This window comes from Colletotrichum abscissum (genome assembly GCF_030869225.1).
Source record: "Colletotrichum abscissum strain IMI 504890 chromosome Unknown Scaffold_7.1, whole genome shotgun sequence".
Lineage (NCBI taxonomy): Eukaryota > Fungi > Ascomycota > Sordariomycetes > Glomerellales > Glomerellaceae > Colletotrichum > Colletotrichum abscissum.
Window position 1 is genome coordinate 1421036 of NW_026850514.1, and position 18700 is coordinate 1439735.

At 50.7% G+C, this 18700-nt stretch overlaps 9 protein-coding genes across 9 annotated transcripts; 5 read left to right on the forward strand and 4 right to left on the reverse strand.

Moving 5' to 3' along the window:
* Nucleotides 1-393: 393 nt before the first annotated feature.
* On the forward strand, nt 394-657 carry CABS01_03982 (uncharacterized protein; the record flags this gene model as incomplete). The annotated part of the gene is made up of 1 exon (XM_060537354.1): nt 394-657. One exon carries the CDS (start codon nt 394-396, stop codon nt 655-657), a length of 264 nt encoding a protein of 87 aa, XP_060391612.1.
* A 1952-nt stretch (nt 658-2609) lies between these two features.
* Nucleotides 2610-3944, forward strand: CABS01_03983 (cytochrome P450; the record flags this gene model as incomplete). Its single annotated transcript, XM_060537355.1, has 3 exons — nt 2610-2678; nt 2756-3280; nt 3327-3944. 3 exons carry the CDS (start codon nt 2610-2612, stop codon nt 3942-3944), a joined length of 1212 nt encoding a protein of 403 aa, XP_060391613.1.
* A 670-nt stretch (nt 3945-4614) lies between these two features.
* On the reverse strand, nt 4615-6685 carry CABS01_03984 (quinate permease; the record flags this gene model as incomplete). Its single annotated transcript, XM_060537356.1, has 8 exons — nt 4615-5050; nt 5106-5388; nt 5453-5554; nt 5619-5780; nt 5849-6068; nt 6131-6318; nt 6378-6398; nt 6469-6685. The coding sequence occupies 8 exons, from the start codon at nt 6683-6685 to the stop codon at nt 4615-4617; spliced, it is 1629 nt and encodes a 542-aa protein (XP_060391614.1).
* Nucleotides 6686-7540: 855 nt separating this feature from the next.
* On the forward strand, nt 7541-8671 carry CABS01_03985 (glycosyl hydrolase; the record flags this gene model as incomplete). Its single annotated transcript, XM_060537357.1, has 1 exon — nt 7541-8671. One exon carries the CDS (start codon nt 7541-7543, stop codon nt 8669-8671), a length of 1131 nt encoding a protein of 376 aa, XP_060391615.1.
* Nucleotides 8672-8961: 290 nt separating this feature from the next.
* CABS01_03986 (dihydrodipicolinate synthase) lies at nt 8962-9948 on the reverse strand (the record flags this gene model as incomplete). The annotated part of the gene is made up of 1 exon (XM_060537358.1): nt 8962-9948. One exon carries the CDS (start codon nt 9946-9948, stop codon nt 8962-8964), a length of 987 nt encoding a protein of 328 aa, XP_060391616.1.
* Nucleotides 9949-10691: 743 nt separating this feature from the next.
* CABS01_03987 (cytochrome b2) lies at nt 10692-12461 on the forward strand (the record flags this gene model as incomplete). The annotated part of the gene is made up of 5 exons (XM_060537359.1): nt 10692-10842; nt 10905-11443; nt 11499-11959; nt 12025-12233; nt 12298-12461. The coding sequence occupies 5 exons, from the start codon at nt 10692-10694 to the stop codon at nt 12459-12461; spliced, it is 1524 nt and encodes a 507-aa protein (XP_060391617.1).
* Nucleotides 12462-12790: 329 nt separating this feature from the next.
* On the reverse strand, nt 12791-13750 carry CABS01_03988 (NAD dependent epimerase/dehydratase; the record flags this gene model as incomplete). Its single annotated transcript, XM_060537360.1, has 1 exon — nt 12791-13750. The coding sequence occupies one exon, from the start codon at nt 13748-13750 to the stop codon at nt 12791-12793; it is 960 nt and encodes a 319-aa protein (XP_060391618.1).
* A 633-nt stretch (nt 13751-14383) lies between these two features.
* Nucleotides 14384-15581, forward strand: CABS01_03989 (uncharacterized protein; the record flags this gene model as incomplete). The annotated part of the gene is made up of 3 exons (XM_060537361.1): nt 14384-14397; nt 14523-14917; nt 14974-15581. 3 exons carry the CDS (start codon nt 14384-14386, stop codon nt 15579-15581), a joined length of 1017 nt encoding a protein of 338 aa, XP_060391619.1.
* A 71-nt stretch (nt 15582-15652) lies between these two features.
* On the reverse strand, nt 15653-17915 carry CABS01_03990 (uncharacterized protein; the record flags this gene model as incomplete). The annotated part of the gene is made up of 5 exons (XM_060537362.1): nt 15653-16350; nt 16405-17480; nt 17541-17650; nt 17718-17801; nt 17865-17915. 5 exons carry the CDS (start codon nt 17913-17915, stop codon nt 15653-15655), a joined length of 2019 nt encoding a protein of 672 aa, XP_060391620.1.
* Nucleotides 17916-18700: the final 785 nt, after the last annotated feature.

Genomic DNA, 18700 nt, shown 5'->3' on the forward strand with positions numbered 1-18700 from the left:
AGTCAATACTATACAACCAAGTGACGGCTCACATCGTACGCCTGTTGCTGACCGTGAGATTTCTGACATTCTTCCTAATACGTTTACTCCGTAAAATGAGTTACTATGACAATCAGACATGTCATAGACCACACACTCTGTGAGCTTGGTTGAGTCGGTCTCGCTCCGCTGTCTCTCACAAATCCGACAATGAACTCCGACCTTCCTAACCGCTACTGAGATGTATAAATACAGAGAATTCCTTTGAGTCCATAGACTGTTTGTTTCCTCCAGCACACCGCACAATTGAATCAGTTTTCTAAGAAGCTTCCTCATACCAACTTGAACCGTCTTCATTAGCGACCAATTACCTATCAGTGAGCAACACTACACCAATACGCGAGCAAACAGCTGATGAGATTGTCAGATATGAAGACCTATACTATCCTCGCCATTGCCGCCCAGGCTGCGGTTGTCCTCGCCAACTGCAAAGTCCAGCTTCTCGATGGCAACAGCTTTCAGCTTGGCACTGCCTGCATACCAAAGGGCGGACAGGGCCACATCACCGTCAACGGTCGTAACTGGTTCATCGATGCGACGACCAGCTGCGGGCTGAGCTTTATCAGCACCCAGAACCCCCCTTCCGGATGGCAGCTCAAGTCCCTCGGCAGCTGCTGAGATCTTGAGGCGTGGGGCAGCTAGAACGTCCACCTTCAACTGGACAGGCCCATGCCACCCGAGTAACTTCTGAAATATTAGTCACTTAGCTATCACATAGAGAAGAAGGCTTTCCAGTAGGGCAAAAAGGATTTGGCAACAGTCGATTGTTGTAACATCGGTCTCAACGCTCAGTTGAAAGCCTATCGAATGTATTTCATTACATTTTTAAGGCTCAGGGGGCGCATAGGAATTGAATAACAACATATTTACTGTTTTAACACGTTGCGTGAATGCTGAATCTGAAAACTCGTAATCTTTTCGCAACCGGCTCCCAGAGATGAATGTGATGCTAGTATGGTAAAATGACCGAACATGGGGGTGATTTGCCCCTATCGGTTTTGTATGAGAGGCAAGATTGGTGTATGATTTCTTGCTTGCCTCCGACGAGTTCCGTCAGCTGGTCCGCGCCGATGTCGATTCGAACTGATCGCACGATGTACTAACCCTACTAACACCAATGCTATCTTTTATTAGTTTTCAAATTAGTTTGTGTCTGGTAAACTTTGCCCTCAAAGAGGTATGAAGCCCCATGTGCTCGAGCATGGAATGTGAATAAGCGTCCAGAAATCTTTCGAGCGATGCTTTGGATTATTGTGAAATTTGAATTGAGACTTCTCATTCTTACTTCTTATCTCTTCCTCCTTCGCTTAATCTTATACCGCCTGAATCAGAGAGGGGTCTGCCCAGCTATACGAGGCGAATGGTGCTAAATAGTCGTCTTTTCTACCCATCGTATTGTCAATAGGTGTGTGACACAGGGAAGAAGCTCACAGAGGCCAACTGCTGTTAGGGTCTAAAAGATGAATTACTGAAATCTGCCCTTCCCTCGAGGTGTACTACCAGCGCTCTATATATGCCTGAGCTGCTCCTTTGTTGCTTGGTCCCCCTCCTCATGCCCCTGAGCTATCCCTTAACCGACGAGGCCTGACCGGCGAGGCCTGACACGTATATTGATCCGTAGCACTATTTGTCTGCTTTCACCAATGGATAAGTTATAATACCGAAGAATGATAGTCTTGGTGAGTAGATGAGTTGTGTGGATGTGGGCCTTTTCACTTATTCTCTATTCGCTGATTCAAGACCCTTGCAGATCAACAATCAGAGCTTTCGATGTGACCAGCATATTTTCAGTAGCAATAGCACGCACAGGAGAAATCCATAGCTAGTGCGTCAATCTGGCTGAGGAGCAATATGCTCTCAAAGTCTGATCATAAGCAACTCCGAGGAATTTAATTACTAATCGTATCAAATTCTAATCGTTATCAAATATAAGACCCCTATCCCATTCGATTCGAGCTACTACCTACTTGCTGCACATATCTCGATAGAAATGCGGAGCAGAGGGGTTTAGGTAGAGAAAGCGTATAGTATCATTTCCATTTGCCCTTTGATTCTAAATATCGGATAGTATCAGTCGTCGAGCACGCAGTTGAGAAATCAGACAACATATGGTTTAATAATCAGTGAAACAAAATATGGTAGAAAAAGTCAGACTCAACGCCCTCAGAACTGGGCAACGCTACATGTGGAGGCCTTTGGTGTTCTGGCCGAGATGACGTAGAAGACCTGTCACGAAATCAAGTCGGGCGTCTGACAAAGAGCGTCCGGCGGCGTTTCTGACCAGAAATCTATCCTCATCCGCCTGCTTCGCTCACATATGAGCTGTCATAGTCCATTGTGTATCCTCGGTATTAGGTGTTGAGTAATCATCAACAAGGAGACACGCCGCAGAGAAGCCGTCTCACTGACTACAATTCAATGATTGATTCTAGCCCATCCCCATAACCTGCTTCTCTAACCCGTTCCTCCGATTGACAAGTGCATTTGGCAATTGATTTCTGTACATTGATTTAGAAGCCTATATTCATACCGGCAAGATTGATCATAGCACCATATCTATAAGATCCGCCATGTCGCTTCTCAATTCTGCAAATGCTGGCTACATCATCGCCGCCCTTTGCATGGTCTTCTCCGCCTATGTCAGTAGGAAGCTACCTCATCTGTTTGGGTGGGGCGGTTCTCTCGACTCAAAATATGCTAATGGTTTTTCGAACAGGTTCTTCTCAGAGGACTGACCTGCTCGATCAGTCATGTACCTGGCCCGTGGCATACTTGCTTCGTCAACTATACTCTAAAATTCCATGTGCTCGTAGGTCGTCGAATGCACTACGTACACTCTCTCCACCAGAAGTACGGATCATTTGTGCGAATCTCGCCCAATGAAGTCGCAATCGCGGACCCCGAGTCGTTTACTGCAATTCACAAGATTGGCTCTGGCTTCACCAAAGGGCCATGGTACTCTGAGGTCATAGATGGGCGTGAGCCAGGCATTGTCTTCATCACCGATCCCAAGGAGCATGCTGTGAGGCGCAGGCTGTTTTCTAGAGCCTTTGCGAGCCTCTCGCTGCGCGAGAATTGGGAGTTGGTTGTTCGAGAGAAGGTTGAATTAGCCGTAGACCGTATTCGGGCGGATGCTTTGAAGGGTAAAGCCGATATTCTCAAGTGGTGGATGCTCATGACGACGGACGTTATTGCCCACTTGTCTTTTGGCGAGTCTTTCAAGACACTAGAGCTCGGCGAGGTCAGTTTAACAAATCTTGGTTGGACGTAACGCTGAATTCTATTAGAAAAGCTCCTACATCCACGCGTTGGAAATGCTCTTCACAGCTTCAATGTTTCGACGCGAAGTGCCCTGGCTATTCTATCTCGCCCAATATCTACCCTTTCAGTACCCCAAGGAGCTTGCAAACGCGGGGCACATCATCGGCGAATATGCTAGTATGGCCACAAGCAGCCAAAAAGGCAATGGGCATTCTGCAAACCTATTTAGTAACATGCAAGCTGCGTGTGATGAAAAGATCGAGTACAGCCTGACTCCGGAAAAGTTGCAGTCAGAGGCGACGAACCTCATCGTGGCAGGGTCCGATACCACCTCTATTACACTGACCTATCTAGTCTGGGTGGTGCTGAAGAGACCGACCCTCCGTCAAAATCTCGAAGCGGAGCTTCACAACCTCAGAGACGACGAGATCAACGACGCCGTTCTCGAGAAACTGCCGCTTCTCAACGCCGTCATCGAAGAGACGTTGCGCGTGTACGGGGCGGTTGCAGGTAACCTACCTAGGTCTGTACCTCCGGGTGGTGTGACGCTGGGTGGATTCTTCATTCCTGGTGGCATAGTTGTAGAGACGCAGGCGTACACGCTCCACCGTAACCCCAATGTTTTTCCAGACCCTGAGAGGTAAGATGCGTGGACTGTGCCGTGAACCCATCAAATTGGCAGATCGAGCTGATACCTGCGTAGATTCGACGAGACTCGGTTTCTGACTGAGAGATTGACGAAGGAGCAGAGGCGATCATTGTCTCCTTGGGGAGCTGGGACTCGGGTTTGTATTGGAGCACATTTAGCTCGCATGGAGTTACGACTCGCTGTAGCAGTTTTTTTCCGCGAATGTCGAGGCATAAGACTAGCTGACGACATGACCGATGATGTGATGGACATGCGCAATGTTTGGCTGATTAGTCCGGTTGGTCATCGTTGCGATGTCACACTCAAACAAAGGGAAGCTGCATTCTTATCTTAGTGTGTTGCAGTGGATGTGACTCCTGCAAAGGAGTCTGCCGAAGGACCATACATGTACGTCATCGCCGAATGTTATTTCTAGAGAGAATCAGGATTTGTTGAGGCTGAAAAATATGCGAGATCAGGCGTCTTCCAACTGTCACTGCCTGAGGTTCGACTACTTGGTTGAGCTGTGGAAGGCTTCTCGTAGCCCATGAGGCATTAGAGAGAATCCTGCTTTTAGATTTTCTTCGTATCAAACATGACTTATATAATTCTTAGAGCAACATAGTTTTCTGTCTGTATATCAAATTACGCTCCAAATTCCCAATCATTCAGCAGTCGCCAGTCTCTTAAGCACGCCTACCATTATCCTCAACCATTGTTACATGCGAAACAACTTTGTCTTCCTCGTGCTGCAATTGCTCCTGAACATCGTGCCTAACCTTCTCGTCCTCGGTAGGATAGGCGCGCTTGAACATGGTCCATAGTGAGTGAGCAAAGAGATCATCCATGGATTCGATGCTTCGGCCCTTGAGCTCGGGCAGACAGAAAAAGACGAAAATGGCACCAATGTACGTCATGATGGAAAAGAACAAGAACGTGCCGTACTTCATGGTACTCAGCATGTGTGGTGTGGCCGAGGTGATACCGTAGTTGACGATCCAGTTTGTGAAGAGGCAGCAGGACATGCAGACCGATCGAACTCGCGCGGGGAAGATCTCAGCGGCTACGACGTATGGTGCTACTGAGTGCCCGAAAGACCAGCCGAAGGCGTAGAGATAAATCCTGGTCTCGTATTAGACGAAAATCTCTTTGAGACTGTGCGCTTCAAGAAACTCACATGATAATGCCCACAATGCCACCCGGAGTCGTTCCACTTCCAGGCTGAACATCGGAAAAGCGGAGAAAGAGACCAATGTAGAGCATAGCTGTAGCCTGAATGGTTGCTCCGATCATGAGTGGAAGACGACGTCCAACACGGTCAACAATGACAGTAACGTAGATTATGGTCGTTGCAAGCTTGACAACACCGTAGACGCCAGTCGTCAAAAGAGAACTCGAGCCTTTAGGTACTCCAATCATGGCGAAGATTTGGGGCGCAAAGTAGTTCAGGGAGTCAGTGCCTAAAGTTGCACACTGTCAGCTTACCCGCATACTATGACCTGAAGGGCAGCGGAGTGGTCCTACCTGTAAGCTTGTGGAACAGGAACAGCATGACGGCAAGGAAAAGTCGCCGCCGATTGCTGGCGTTGGTGACGATGTCTTTTACAACCACCACATAGCCATGACCTAAGAGTAGGGGTCAACTTTGTTCTTCCGCATGCGTGTTTTCATGCCCTGTTTTTGATCATACCCTTGGCTTGGCTTTGCTCGGCTTCCGACTGGGCCAGAATTTCCAGATACTCTTGGTGTACGTAAGGATGTTCGGCAGGCAGGCCTCTCAGCTTGCACAGGTTCTTAAGTCCGCGCTCTTGTTTCCCTTTCGAAATGAGGGCTCGTGGGGTCTCGACGACGACTATGTGAATGGTCACGTTAGTCTTTCTGGTCCAACTTATGAGGTGCTGTATTATCGTGAGGACTTACACCAGATAAGAGTGAAGAGGAAGAAGCCTGGAATCAACTGAATGCCAAGAGCCAGCTGCCAAGCCTTGTTGTTGTCGGGGTTCTGATTGGGCCAAAGGCTGACTGCGTAGTTAACCCAAAAGGCAATCGCAAGTGCCAAGATGATCATCAAGTTGTACGAGGTAGTAAGGGAGCCTCTGATCGACTTTGGGGAGTTTTCTGCCAGGTACTGGGGAGCCAACTGAAAGTTGTGCATTAGCCTCATCGCCGAAGTCTCGATAGGGTTGCAACAAGAGTACTTACCATTGAGGTCGCACCGATGGCCACACCAGCTAGGAGTCTTCCAGCGTAAAGAACATCCAGGTTGGGAACTTCTTGCATGGAGCAGCCTATAAGAAATAGAGCGGACATTGATGTGACGGCCTTCTTCCTCCCAAGGAAATCGGACAGAGGCGCTGCTAGCAAAGCACCGGCAGTGCCGCCGGCAGCGACTGAAGATGCCCTGTTAGAACTGATGTGTAAAATCAAATATCGGTTGAGGTTTACTTACGCATAGCTGCTATATTGCCCTCTGCATTGTGTTTCCGTCAGCAGTGGTTCCAACAAACAACAAACATAGCGATAAGAGGGAATGGCTTTACCTCTCGTGTTTGCTTCTTCTTCGCTTATTGTGTCAAACCCAAAGGCACGCCGGAAGGATGGAAACGTCATGATGCCCCCGATATTTCCCTGGTCAAAACCGTATGAACATCCCGCAAAGGCTATTGTGATGCCTAACAGCAGAAGCTTAGAGTTGAAGATCTCCTTTGGATCCTTCTTCCAGTCGGGGGAAGCCCATAGTGATGTTCCACCACCCATTGTCGAAGAGAGTATTCCGGCGAAGGTCGATAGGGGTTAGGTATCGTGTTGCAAGAAGCTGAGTTCGGCGGGCCAGAAATTCTGTACTGTTGGCTCTCTGTTGGTCCGAGATCAAGTTCACAAGAAGGTTGCAACTGTATCATATACCCGGATAAACTGACTCGACCCTGGTGCCAATTCACGAACTGGCCCTAGCACTCACCTTCCCCCATGGGGAGCAGTTCCAAGAGCCGAATTACCCCGCGTAATCCACAGCATTTCTCGAGCCATGTATGCATGGGGTGTCTATTGGGAAATCAACCAATACAATCATCGGGGAGAAGGCCGTAGTCATGAGGTGTCATCGGGTTGCATCGTGTTGCTATTTGACAGTGATTGATCGTCGCCCGTTCAATCTCTGGCTTGCCCCGTTTTCAGGAAGACCGACAATACCCTAAGCTGCCATTCTCGTGGCTGTGAGCGTTGTTTTGTTACCCTTAGACGGAATAGGAAATTCGGAGACTTGTCCTAGCCCAGAACTCTCCAAACGCCTGCGACACGGAGCATGGACGGGGGCTTCCCAGGAGGTTATGAATTGCGGGGCCGGAAATCTCGCCGGCGGGCGAAGGTGGTTGATTGCGGGGAAGGGTGGGAGGAGAGGTGCATGTCGAGGCGTAATTGGCAAACGTGGTTCGACTCAAGAAATACATGTAGACTGAACCTGGCTCTACAGGGTGATAATACCAGACTTGATGGCTGGATCGATACTAGACAACCTACCCATTCGGACACTCTTCGGCCAGCTTTCTATTATCGGGTTAGACAAACTTCGATCTCCCAAACTCTTGCCAAACCACCCACACAACTAGGCCTACCATGTCCCCAAACCTGCAGACTGCTGCCATCCCCGCGGCAACGGTTCAGTCCCATGCATCCAACCTACTTCAACTGCCCGACAAGACCCTACTATGCGTCTGGTTCGGAGGCTCCCAGGAAGGCCTCCCGGATATTAGCATCTGGCTATCTCGTCAAGAGCCTGGAACAACTTCCTGGTCGACGCCTCAAAAGATATCTTCTGACACCAACCGCAGCTGCCAGAACCCGGTGCTTTTCCGAGCACCCAAGACGGGAGATATCTGGCTCTTCCACACCTCTCAAGATGCGGGCAACCAAGATGGGGCCATCGTAATGGCCCGCACTTCAAGCAACAATGGCAAGACGTGGTCATCGCCCCGCTATCCACTGAAAGGTGTCACCGGGGCTTTTGTGCGCCAACCTCTCGTCGTTCTCGGGGATGATACTTGGGTCCTTCCAGTTTTCCACTGCCGATCAACACCAGGTCAGAGGTGGATTGGGAACAATGATATCTCTGCGGTGTTCTACTCCAAAGACGAGGGTCAAACATGGATAGAGAATGTGGTGCCTAATAGCATTGGCTCTGTCCATATGAATATCATCGCACCAAAGAGCGAAGGTTCTGAATATGTAGCATTCTTTCGCAGTCGGTGGGCAGACAATGTCTACCGTTCAACATCGCCAGATGGCCTGAACTGGGCTCCTCCCAAGCCGACATCTCTTCCGAATCCCAACAGCGGTATCTGCGCCGCACGGCTAGCATCAGGTAATCTGGCCATCGTATTCAACCGCTCCTCCGCCGAGCCTGGCATGGACAAGCGAGAGGGCCTCTATGACGACATCACACCCGAGGATGACAAGAGACCGAATCAAGCTTCGGTGAATGGCAAAAATGCAATTTGGGGAACCCCGCGTAAAACGCTTACGGTTGCTGTGTCCAGCGACGATGGATTGACATGGAAGGAGAAGGTCCTTGAGGAAGGCGATGGGTTTTGCATGACGAACAATTCCATCGAGAAGACAAATCGGGAGTTGAGCTATCCTAGCATCTTTGTTGAGAAGGAAAGTGTGCATGTTGCTTTTACATTCCATCGCCAGTATATCAAATATGTTAGAATAGGCGATATAGAGGGTTGGATAGATCAAGCATAGCTTCACATGGCTGAGGCCTAAGGGTGGCTTTGAAAATCACGATCGTTATGCTTAGGTAATGCTTAATGGCTGCACTTCATGCCTTGCAGAGAATTCGTCTCAATTTTATTCACCTCTAAGAGGACGACCTAGAAAACATGATGGAGTAATACTTCTTGACTTGCAAAACGAAATTACACATGTGTTACTCGATGCTCATCACTGTAGCGAACGCGTGCTAAACGATCTTAGTTGAGGTAGTAATCCATTGAACTTAACGAAATCTGATCAATGATCTATTGCTAAAGTGACTATTTGCTCCACGACCTTTGCTTTTCCGTCTCTCCGAGTACACCAAGTGTTTCTAAAGCCCATATCTTAGTTGCGTCGCCGAGTGGAAGATACGGCCGCCTCATCTCCCACGCTGACTCGTCGGTGAGCCCGATATCGCGACCAAAGAAGTGCCAGGCACCGTATTTTGTCAAGGCAATACCCTTCTTACAAGCCCATTCCGCGTTTGCCACATCATATTGCAGTTTCAGGGACTCATCAGCCTTCCCATCCTTCCACAGGTCGTACACTGCTGACGTTGAACCGGGAAAGATGTTTCCCATGCCCGTTACGCAGCCACTTCCTCCAGCCTGTAGCGTTGGAAGAAGGTAGTCGCTGCTGCCACCAAAAACACCAAATTGCTCATGTGTAAACTTGCTGGTCAAGCGAGTCACCTTGCCGACGTTACCGCAGGTCAGCTTCACAGCCACGATGTTGGGATGCGACGCGAGAGCAGTAATCTGGTCGGAATCGAGATCCACGCCAGACGTGACGCCAGGGAAATTGTAGATGACAATCGGAATAGGAGAGTTATCCGCAACATCTCGGTAAAATCCCAATATCGCGTCACTTGATAGGGCTTTAGCCCAGTAGCTGGGCGGGAGCAAAAGTCCAAAGCTTGCGCCCGCTGCGCCGGCATCTTTGGCGTTGAGGACGGCTTCGCGGGTAGATTCTGCAGATATGCCAGCTACAATAGGGTAGTCAGGCTTTCCAAGGTCTTTGACAGCGCGCACCGCTGTTTGGAGAATAGCCTTGCGCTCGTCTGCTGTCAGAAGAACGAGTTCGCCGTTGGTCCCGAGGTAGACGAGACCGTGCATACCAGCGCGGACTAAGGCTTGACATTGCTTGTAAAGTGCGTCATGGTCTACGGGTTGCAGAGGATCGCCGGCTTTGTAGATTGTGACAACGGGGGTGTAGACCCCTGGCGGGAGGGGCTTTGACTTGGGTGCGATGGTGCTGGAAGGCATTGTGAAAGTGTTTGCAAGCGTGAGGAGAAGAAAATGATACAACACAAGCTAGATCCAGCAGAAAGATGATACTCGTGATCTTGGGACGTAATTGAGTATGAGGATTGGGATGCGTGCCACTTCACTTTTGGTCGGGAAAGTCAACCCCTCCTAATATTCGACTCCAATTCTGAGATGCGGAGATAGTCGCGGAGAGACTTCCTCGGCCAGCTTATGGCGAAGAATCACATCCCACACGGCTTCTGCTCCGATCACGCAACCAGCTTGCTCTTTCCTACCTGCATGGAAAACCTTCATCCAGTAGACCAGTAGTAGCGAACATGTTTGAGGATTCGTAAGAAGTCATGTGGTTACGAGCGAGAATCAATCCTCCCGGCAATGGTCGCTTACCCGCTATCCACATCGGCGAGAATGCCGAAACATGGGGAACGAGCGTGCGGAGCTTACAGGGGTGGCAAAGCACCGGCCGGAATGACGGGGATGTCGCGATCTGTGAGGCGATCCGAGATGCCATTAGGTCTCAGACAAACGCGGTGTAGGGGTTAATAGGGTTTGACGGTGGCTGTGGCAACTTTGGGAATTGGTACATGGAATCTAAACATCAGGCTACACCATTTTCAACGTACTTGACCAAACATCCTCTCGCAAAAGAGATCTCAGGCGCCTTGTTACTAGTAGACTTTCGGAATGTGTTTGTAAACCGGCGAGAAGCGAGTCCGAACGCCAGCAATTTTCGAAACACAATGACGACAAAGCCAGAGGAGAGTGAGAGAGCCACGATAAGTGTGACTGATCTCAGCAAGCACAACACCAAGTCGGACTGCTGGATAGCAGTACACTCCAAAGTCTGGGATATCACAGACTTCATCAACGAGCATCCGGGAGGTCCGTCGGGTGAGTCTGGCACAACCTGCTAGTCTAGGTCTTTGGGAAACTGACGAATGAGCACCTGTCAGTTCTTCTAAAGTGCGCTGGCTCAAATGCCACAAAGATATTCGATGAAGTCCACGCACCAGATATCCTGGAGGAGCTACCAGACGAGAAGTTCATCGGCATACTGAAAGATGCCACTCCAGACGTGCCTGCAGCAGCATCGCAACCAGAGGGTGTCAATGGCACATTATCTGCCCCCGCCGAGACTTCGAAGCACTCTTCTGCCGACGAAGACACCATCCCGCCTCTAGAGTCCATTATCGGTGCGCCAGATCTAGAAGTTGTGGCCTCGAAAGCGCTGACGCCAAAGACATGGGCCTTCTACTCATCTGCGGCTACCGATCTGATCACACACCGAAACAATAAGCAACTCACAAGAAGAATTATGATCCGGCCAAGGATTCTAAGAAATGTCTCGCATATCGATATGAAGACGAACATTCTTGGATTCGAAAGCTCAGCCCCGTTCTTCATCTCGCCTGCCGCGATGGCAAAGCTTGTGCATCCAGATGGCGAGCTGGCTCTCAGTCGCGGTGCAGCAAATGAAGGAATTATTCAATGTGTGAGTATCCAACAGAAAGGAGCCGATAGGTGCCGCAGCTAATCAAGGGCATTAGATTTCGAGCAATGCATCCTATACCCTCAAGTCTATCGTATCCGCCGCGCCGCCGTCACAGCCCTTCTTCTTCCAGCTTTACATCAACTCAGAACGTCACAAGACGATCGAGATCCTCCGATCGGCACGTGCACTGGGCATAAAAGCAATCTTCGTGACCGTCGATGCCCCCGTCCCTGGAAAGAGAGAGGCAGACGAGCGTGCAGCTCAAGCAGGAACGATCCGAGCAGCCATTAGCGGCGCTGAAAGTAGCAAGGACAAGAAAGGCAGCGGGCTCGGCCGCTTAATGGCGCAATACATCGACAAGTCGATTACATGGGAGGATCTAACCTGGATCAGAGAGGCTAGCGGAGTACCAATCGTCCTCAAGGGTGTTCAAACTGCAGATGATGTCAGGTTAGCGGTTGAGTACGGGGTTGAAGCAGTCTTCCTGAGCAACCATGGTGGTCGATCTCTGGATGGGTAAGTTTTGAATCTCGAGCTATCACTGGAGATGGGCAGACACGCTGACAATGGTTGGACAAAAGATCGCAAGCCTCTATCCTAGTTCTGCTAGAGCTCCGAGAACAGTGTCCCGAAATTTTCGAGAAGCTCGAAGTCTACATCGATGGCGGTTTCGAGCGCGGCTCGGATATCCTCAAAGCAATCGCCCTCGGAGCTACAGCTGTGGGCATCGGGCGACCGTTCTTGTACTCTCTCGTGTATGGTCAAGATGGTGTAGAGCATCTCTCTCAAAGTAAGTCCTCGTTGCTTGTCATCTGATCTATTCGGGTATAAGCTGACCATTGAACGCGCATTAGTTCTGAAAGACGAGTTGGAGACTTCGATGAGACTTTGTGGCATTAACAGCCTCAGTCAAGCTGTCCCCGCGATGGTGAACACTCTAGATATTGATCATTTGGTAGTTTCTGAGGATAGAGCACGGCAAAAGAAGCCTGTGAGAAGGCCAAGGTCAAAGCTCTAGGCTATGAATAGGCCCGCATAGATACCATGGCAATGATACATCCGTCCTCTCATGATCACAACCGTGGGATGCGAATGGTAGCAAGATGTTGAGGAAAATAAGGATTGGGTCGATGTAGTTTGAAACCACTGAGGCAAGCGGAGCAAATCATGACACTTCTTATGTCTTCGAAACGTATGGCATGATACATGTTGGTACTCAAAGTACTTGTTAGCACTTTGCCAATGACCAGGATAGCCGATAGAGTCGGACACGAGCAGCATGCGGAGTAGAGTTGGGAAAGCAGTGGTGGATTGCATGATTATTAGGCTGATCGCTCTATGGGGAGATCATGCCTTAAGAGTCTTCGCAAATGCCTCAACGGCCTCCAAAATCGTACCATCAGGTTCCAGACCCAAGCCATAAGCCCTGCTCACATCAAACCGAGCAGCCCATGTCTCCACAATAGCCAAGATGGCGGCATCCTTCTTTTCTTCGATGAGTGCCAATGATTCTTTGCCACCGACCTTCTCCACCGCATCAAGAATCTCCTGCACCGTAACGGTGATACCAGGTAAGTTAACGACTCTCGATTCCCCAAACTTCTCTTTCGGCACATCCTTAACCTTAACAAGGTTCTTCACCACCGTAGCGGGGCTACAGACCCAGACTTCGAGATCACGGCTAACAGGCAACACATTTTTGATGCCCTTTAGAGTCTCACGAACAATACCCGACGCGAAACTCGATGCCGCAGCAGAAGGCGCGCCAGGTCGGACTGTGACTGTAGGAAGTCGCACAATGCGGCCGTCGATGAGCCCACGCCGCGAGAAGTCCTCCACTAGCAACTCGATAATAAGCTTCTCGGTGCCGTACGATGTCCGCGGCTTCGGCACAGTCTCGCTCTCGATAACAGGCTGACGCGGGCCGTAGACTGCGCACGAACTAGTAAAGACGACCGTGGTGCCGGGGTAATTATTCCGGAGGTGATCGAGGACGGCTCGGACGGAATCGAGATTGACTTTGAGGCCTAAGTCGAGGTTCGCTTCCGCCCCGCCGGACATGAGGCCGTGCAGGAGGTAGACAGCTGAGAACTGCCTCGAGAGCAGAGAGCTCACTGCTGCCGGGTCGGTGAGGTCGGCTTTCAAGGAATTGATCTTGTTGCTTTCCCCTGCCACATCGGCGGGGATGGGGGGCTCGATTACATCTGTGATTGTAAGGGTTGCTGAGGGGTCGGATTTGATGAGGGCAGAGACTAGGGCCTGGCCAACGAAGCCTGCGGCGCCAGTTACGAGGATTTCGTTTGACATTTTGGCTCAACTTTTGGTATGCAACTCTCTAGAGAAGGTCTTGTGGAAGCAAAGTTCTACCGTCAGGGAATCTTCACGCGTCTCGTCACAAAAGAGACGCGATCGCGTGCCCCTCGGCTTTAACTGATCCGATTTCGCTGTGCCGTCATGAGGGGTACAGTTTGCACGCATGGGTACGTTGTCGGAGCTTCTCCTCATACCTCTGTCGCCTGCACATTTACCGAACATATCCGATGACTGAGGAACGGATATGCTGCCACACGCGAAGGTCAGACTTCAGAACATGTAGGTCGGACAGCTCGCCGATGCAGGTCGTCTAATCCGGGCATCGGTGAGTATGCCGAGCATCCCACCGGTGGATCTCTGTCCGGGAGCTTCCCCGCACTGAGTAAGAGGGGCATCGCGCAGTCGGAGGTGGTGGGGGTGGTGAGGGATCCCGGCGACAGAGCTGAAGGCCGATGAAGTGATGCCGAAGAGAGAGGTGAAATGACGTGATGGTACAAAACAAACCCTCGGGGATCCGTATGAATTGGTTGAGAATTGCTACAGAGCGCCAACTGCCAGCGGAATCAAGCTCAATCAAGCCGAATTGACAGACCTATCTAAAGACAATTTGGGGTCAATACATGTAATATGGAATACGTGAGGTCAGTACCGCAATGATCCCAAGCACAATCGCTCATGAATTGTCATGAAATTGCCCCCCTATTCACTAGAGCCGACTATCATAAGCATTGAAGCTATTTTTGAGAAGCTAATAGTCATCACGTAGACTCGGCAATACAGGCCTGAAGGTCTCCAAAATCATCCTCGGATGCATGACCTTTGGTTCCTCCAAATGGGAGGGCTCACCATGGGTCCTTGATGAAGAAGAGGGACTCCAGATCTTGAAGGCAGCATATGACAACGGCATCAATACTTGGGACACGGCAGACACATATTCAAACGGAAAGTCCGAGGTGATCATCGGCAAGGCTCTGAAGAAGTTCAACATTCCGCGCCAAAAAGTCGTCATTCTCTCCAAAATCTTCAACCCCGTTCCAGACGATGACTCCAGGCCCGCCAGCGTCAATGATGGTCCACTCGTGAATCAGATGGGTCTGAGCAGGAAACACGTCTTCCATGCCGTCGACCAGTGTCTTGAACGTCTTGGCACGGATTACATCGGTAAGACTATTACGAGTAGCCCAACTAGAAACGTGCCAGATGCTGATAACCCGTAGATGTTCTTCAGATCCACCGCCTCGACCGCGAAACACCTCCCGAGGAAATCATGCGAGCTCTCCACGACGTCGTCCAGTCCGGCAAAGTCCGCTACATTGGCGCCTCGTCCATGTATACATGGGAGTTTGCCCGCCTGCAGTACATCGCCCGGTCCAACGGCTGGACAGAGTTCGTCTCAATGCAACCATTCTACAACCTTCTCTACCGCGAAGAGGAGCGGGAAATGCTGCCGTTCTGCCGAGCAAGCGGTGTCGGTGTGATTCCATGGTCACCGATTGCTCGCGGACTGCTGGCGAAGCCCCTCGCCAAAGAGAATGATGAAGGAACCTCGCTGCGTAGTCAGACAGATAAGAAGACGCAGGCGTGGTTTGCGGATGCGAACCTGGATATCGTAAACCGGGTCGAGGAGATTGCGAAGAAGAAGGGTGTCAGCATGGCCCTTGTATCAACTGCGTGGGTGCTGCAGCAGGGATGTTGGCCAATCGTTGGCTTGAGTTCCGAGAAGAGGATCAAAGAGACGATAGGGGCGCTCAAGGTAAAGCTGACAGAGGAGGAACTGAAATATCTGGAGAGCGAGTACCGACCCAGGAGTATTCAGGGTATGTAGATAATTACAAACGTACGAATGGGAGGCTTTGGGAAACAAGGGATAGCTACGAAGCCCGTTTTCTTTGGTGATCATGAACCAGGTCTTCCCATCTGATACTCCACGTTTGCGAAATCTTGACCACCAATTGTTGCACCATCCGCGTTTAGCGATGTCATGTCGAACTGGAATACTGGGGACAGACCAAAACTCATGTCATAGTCAAAGAAAAACTCTCCCTCTGGGCCCATGAGAGTCCCATCAGCACTACCACCAGCGAGCTGGGGATCGATGACTTGTGACTGGTCCCCGTTGACCGGTTGCGTATTTAATACCTGCGCTGATGTATCTCCACGGCCAGATTTCAACGTCCTAGCCATGCGCTCGAGACCAGGCGCCATGAGATTAGCTAAATGCCACTGACCAGCTGGTAGAGATCGGAAGTGCCGCACGAGGCTCGTGGTCAGGTTCCAGACGCGGTCCGGCTCGATCAAGTCTCCGCCATACTTGACTGCCACCTTGATGAGAAACATGCAGGCAAATGCCGTCATGCAGTGCAGGTACGAGGGCATGCCCACTACCCCTGCGGCGACGTCCGGGTCGGTGATGATGAAGTCAATGGTTGATGTCGCTACTGAGATAGCTGTTGCGGCGCAGTCGAGAAAGTGGTGCGGTATCGGGCTGTCTCCAGAGAGGCCCCGGAAGATGTGAGAATAAAGATGGAGTTTGGCGAAGTGGAAGTGTAGGAGAGCCCCTTTGCGAGGGAAGCGGCCTATGTGTTGATATTGTTCTATGGTGAATTAGTACAATCATCGTCAGAATATTGAGCAAAGGACTGACGCACCTGATAGCGTTCCAGACCAATGTTTGATCCAGTGGTCGAGCTCCTTGTTGAAGTGAGTGATTTGGTGGACGTAGGCTCGTGGCGTCGGTTGACCCTTGTCAGGCCCGAATAGCTCTCGTATGCTACCAATAATGCCCAGGAGGGCAACTTGACTTGCGAGGCGCTTGTCCTCCTCAGTCGATATCGGTGATCGGAGAAAGCTCTCCCATTGTTGCATGGACGAGTCCTCCTGCACAATCGCCGGCCTCCCATACAAGGTGGCAAGATGTTGGTCGCAAATGTTCAATATATACCACAACCGTGCCCCATCGGCAGCCTCCTCGCTCTTCTCTTGTATGGCGCGGGTGTAGCTGTTGTGTAGATTACATTCCGCCGCTCTCCTGATTGCATACCCAGACAACATCCAAGACATGTCAGAGAGCCAGTACGATGCCACGCACATGGCGCGGAGGTAGTCACGGTTCACTCGCCGATCAAACATTGATCTCTCTGTAAGCCTCCTGAACTCCGAGCTGCAGATACCATACAGGCTGTTTGCTTGTGGATCATGCAGCGCGGCAACAGTCAGGGTCGCCGCAGCCAGTATAGGGCTTTTGCGACGCAACTCATCCAGTTGTTGGTACTTGCAACCCACGCCATACATGAAAGCATCGAGACGATCTCGATAGAGACGGAAAAGGCGTTCGGCATCGTCTAGGCGCAGGGCACCTCGGGCAATGAAGTCATCTTGGGCCGGGCTGGAATGGCCCTCCGGGGCGTCTGGCGATCTGAGCGCCCTCAGCTTTGTAAGAGCGTAGAGTGAGTGGATCGGTACGTGGGGGAGGTTTTCGTCTTCTGGGGATATCTTGGGGGAGTTGTCGCACGAGGGACCGTGGTTGTCCTGCCCGGCCACGCCGAAACGGGTTGCGTTGGCAGCCAGCCCGGGGCCAGACCGGCTCTGCTGTGACGGGGACTCAGCTGCTTTCTGAAGCGTTGAACTCTGTAGTGCCGCTGGCTCAGGTAGCCCCATCTTCTTGGTGACTTCTCTCAACGTGTTGTGCAGGTTCTCAATGTCTTGTAAGACTGCTTCGTTGTACCTTCAAATGGTAAGTCGACTCAACGCCTCATCTCTTTTTAGGTCTTCGCTGGGGTCTTACTGTGTTTTCTCGTCGATGATGCTCTGCAGGTTCTTGCCCAAAACACAACCCAGATTTCTTTCGGAACATCGCCGACATGGTGGTCCGCTCTCGTCCATTAGACATTTGATCTTGGAGCTTGGTTAGACTTGAGGCTCTTTCAACCCTTCGATCCAGATGATGATCGCCTTTGCATACCTTGTGCTTTCTACAGGCTGCACAAGCCTTGATCTTTCGGGAAATTTGCGGAAAAGACTGCTCCCCGTTCCCGGCCGTCATCAACTTTACAGGTCTAAAGTATCAGTGTGTGATCTGCAAACCGTAGACAAGAACTGTTTATCCTACCGTCATAAACTCCATGTTGTCATTGGCATCAGACCATGTTCTCTTCGCCATGGTGGAAACCTCGAGCCTCCGGATGAGGCTGGCTGTAGAATCTCGCACTCGAATCTCGCTTGGCTAGTTGGAGTCATCGGCCGTGAGGAGGATGAAAAGAGGAGAAGTTCGGCTCCAAAACACGCAATGGCCCGCGCGAGTCGACCGCGTGGTCGGCACTTGTGTGGAGAAAAGAACAGGGGGCCAACGCCGTCGAGACTCAAGGGGGTGAGATCGAATGGCTTCCCTCCCCCGACAGCTTAGAAAGCAGTTGGAGATGATTGAAGGCTCAGAGTTGACCCCGCTTCCCCGCATAAAGCTGGGATCCGTCTCCCAACGTTGTCCATCTTTGCGAGGTTACATCCAATTCAACCTCGTTTATAATTGAGCCCAACGTTTCTCCTTTCGAACTGTGACCAGAACATGGTGAACTGAATTACACTCTCTATTTAGGTCTCGATCGGTTATTAATGTGGACAAAAAATCTCGTCTTCTGAGTGCGAAGCTCGTTTTGAACTCAGTGCAGACTACAGCAGCACTTCACCGAACAAGAGAAGTTCTGTCAAAAGAAAAGATGACAACGCCAATTCGAAACCATGATGCACTGCAATTTGAAATCAGACAGCCTCAGCCAACGTATGAGCGCATATATGCTCGTTGGGCTGGAGGTTGATGGTTCCCGTCAATCTTCAAGGAGGTGAACAAGCTTTGAGGGGCTGAAACACTGCGACGATGGATACCCCTATTCTTCTTCGGCTTCTGCAGAAGCGATCCAGAAGCAGGCGTGAAAGAAGCTTTGCCTAGTC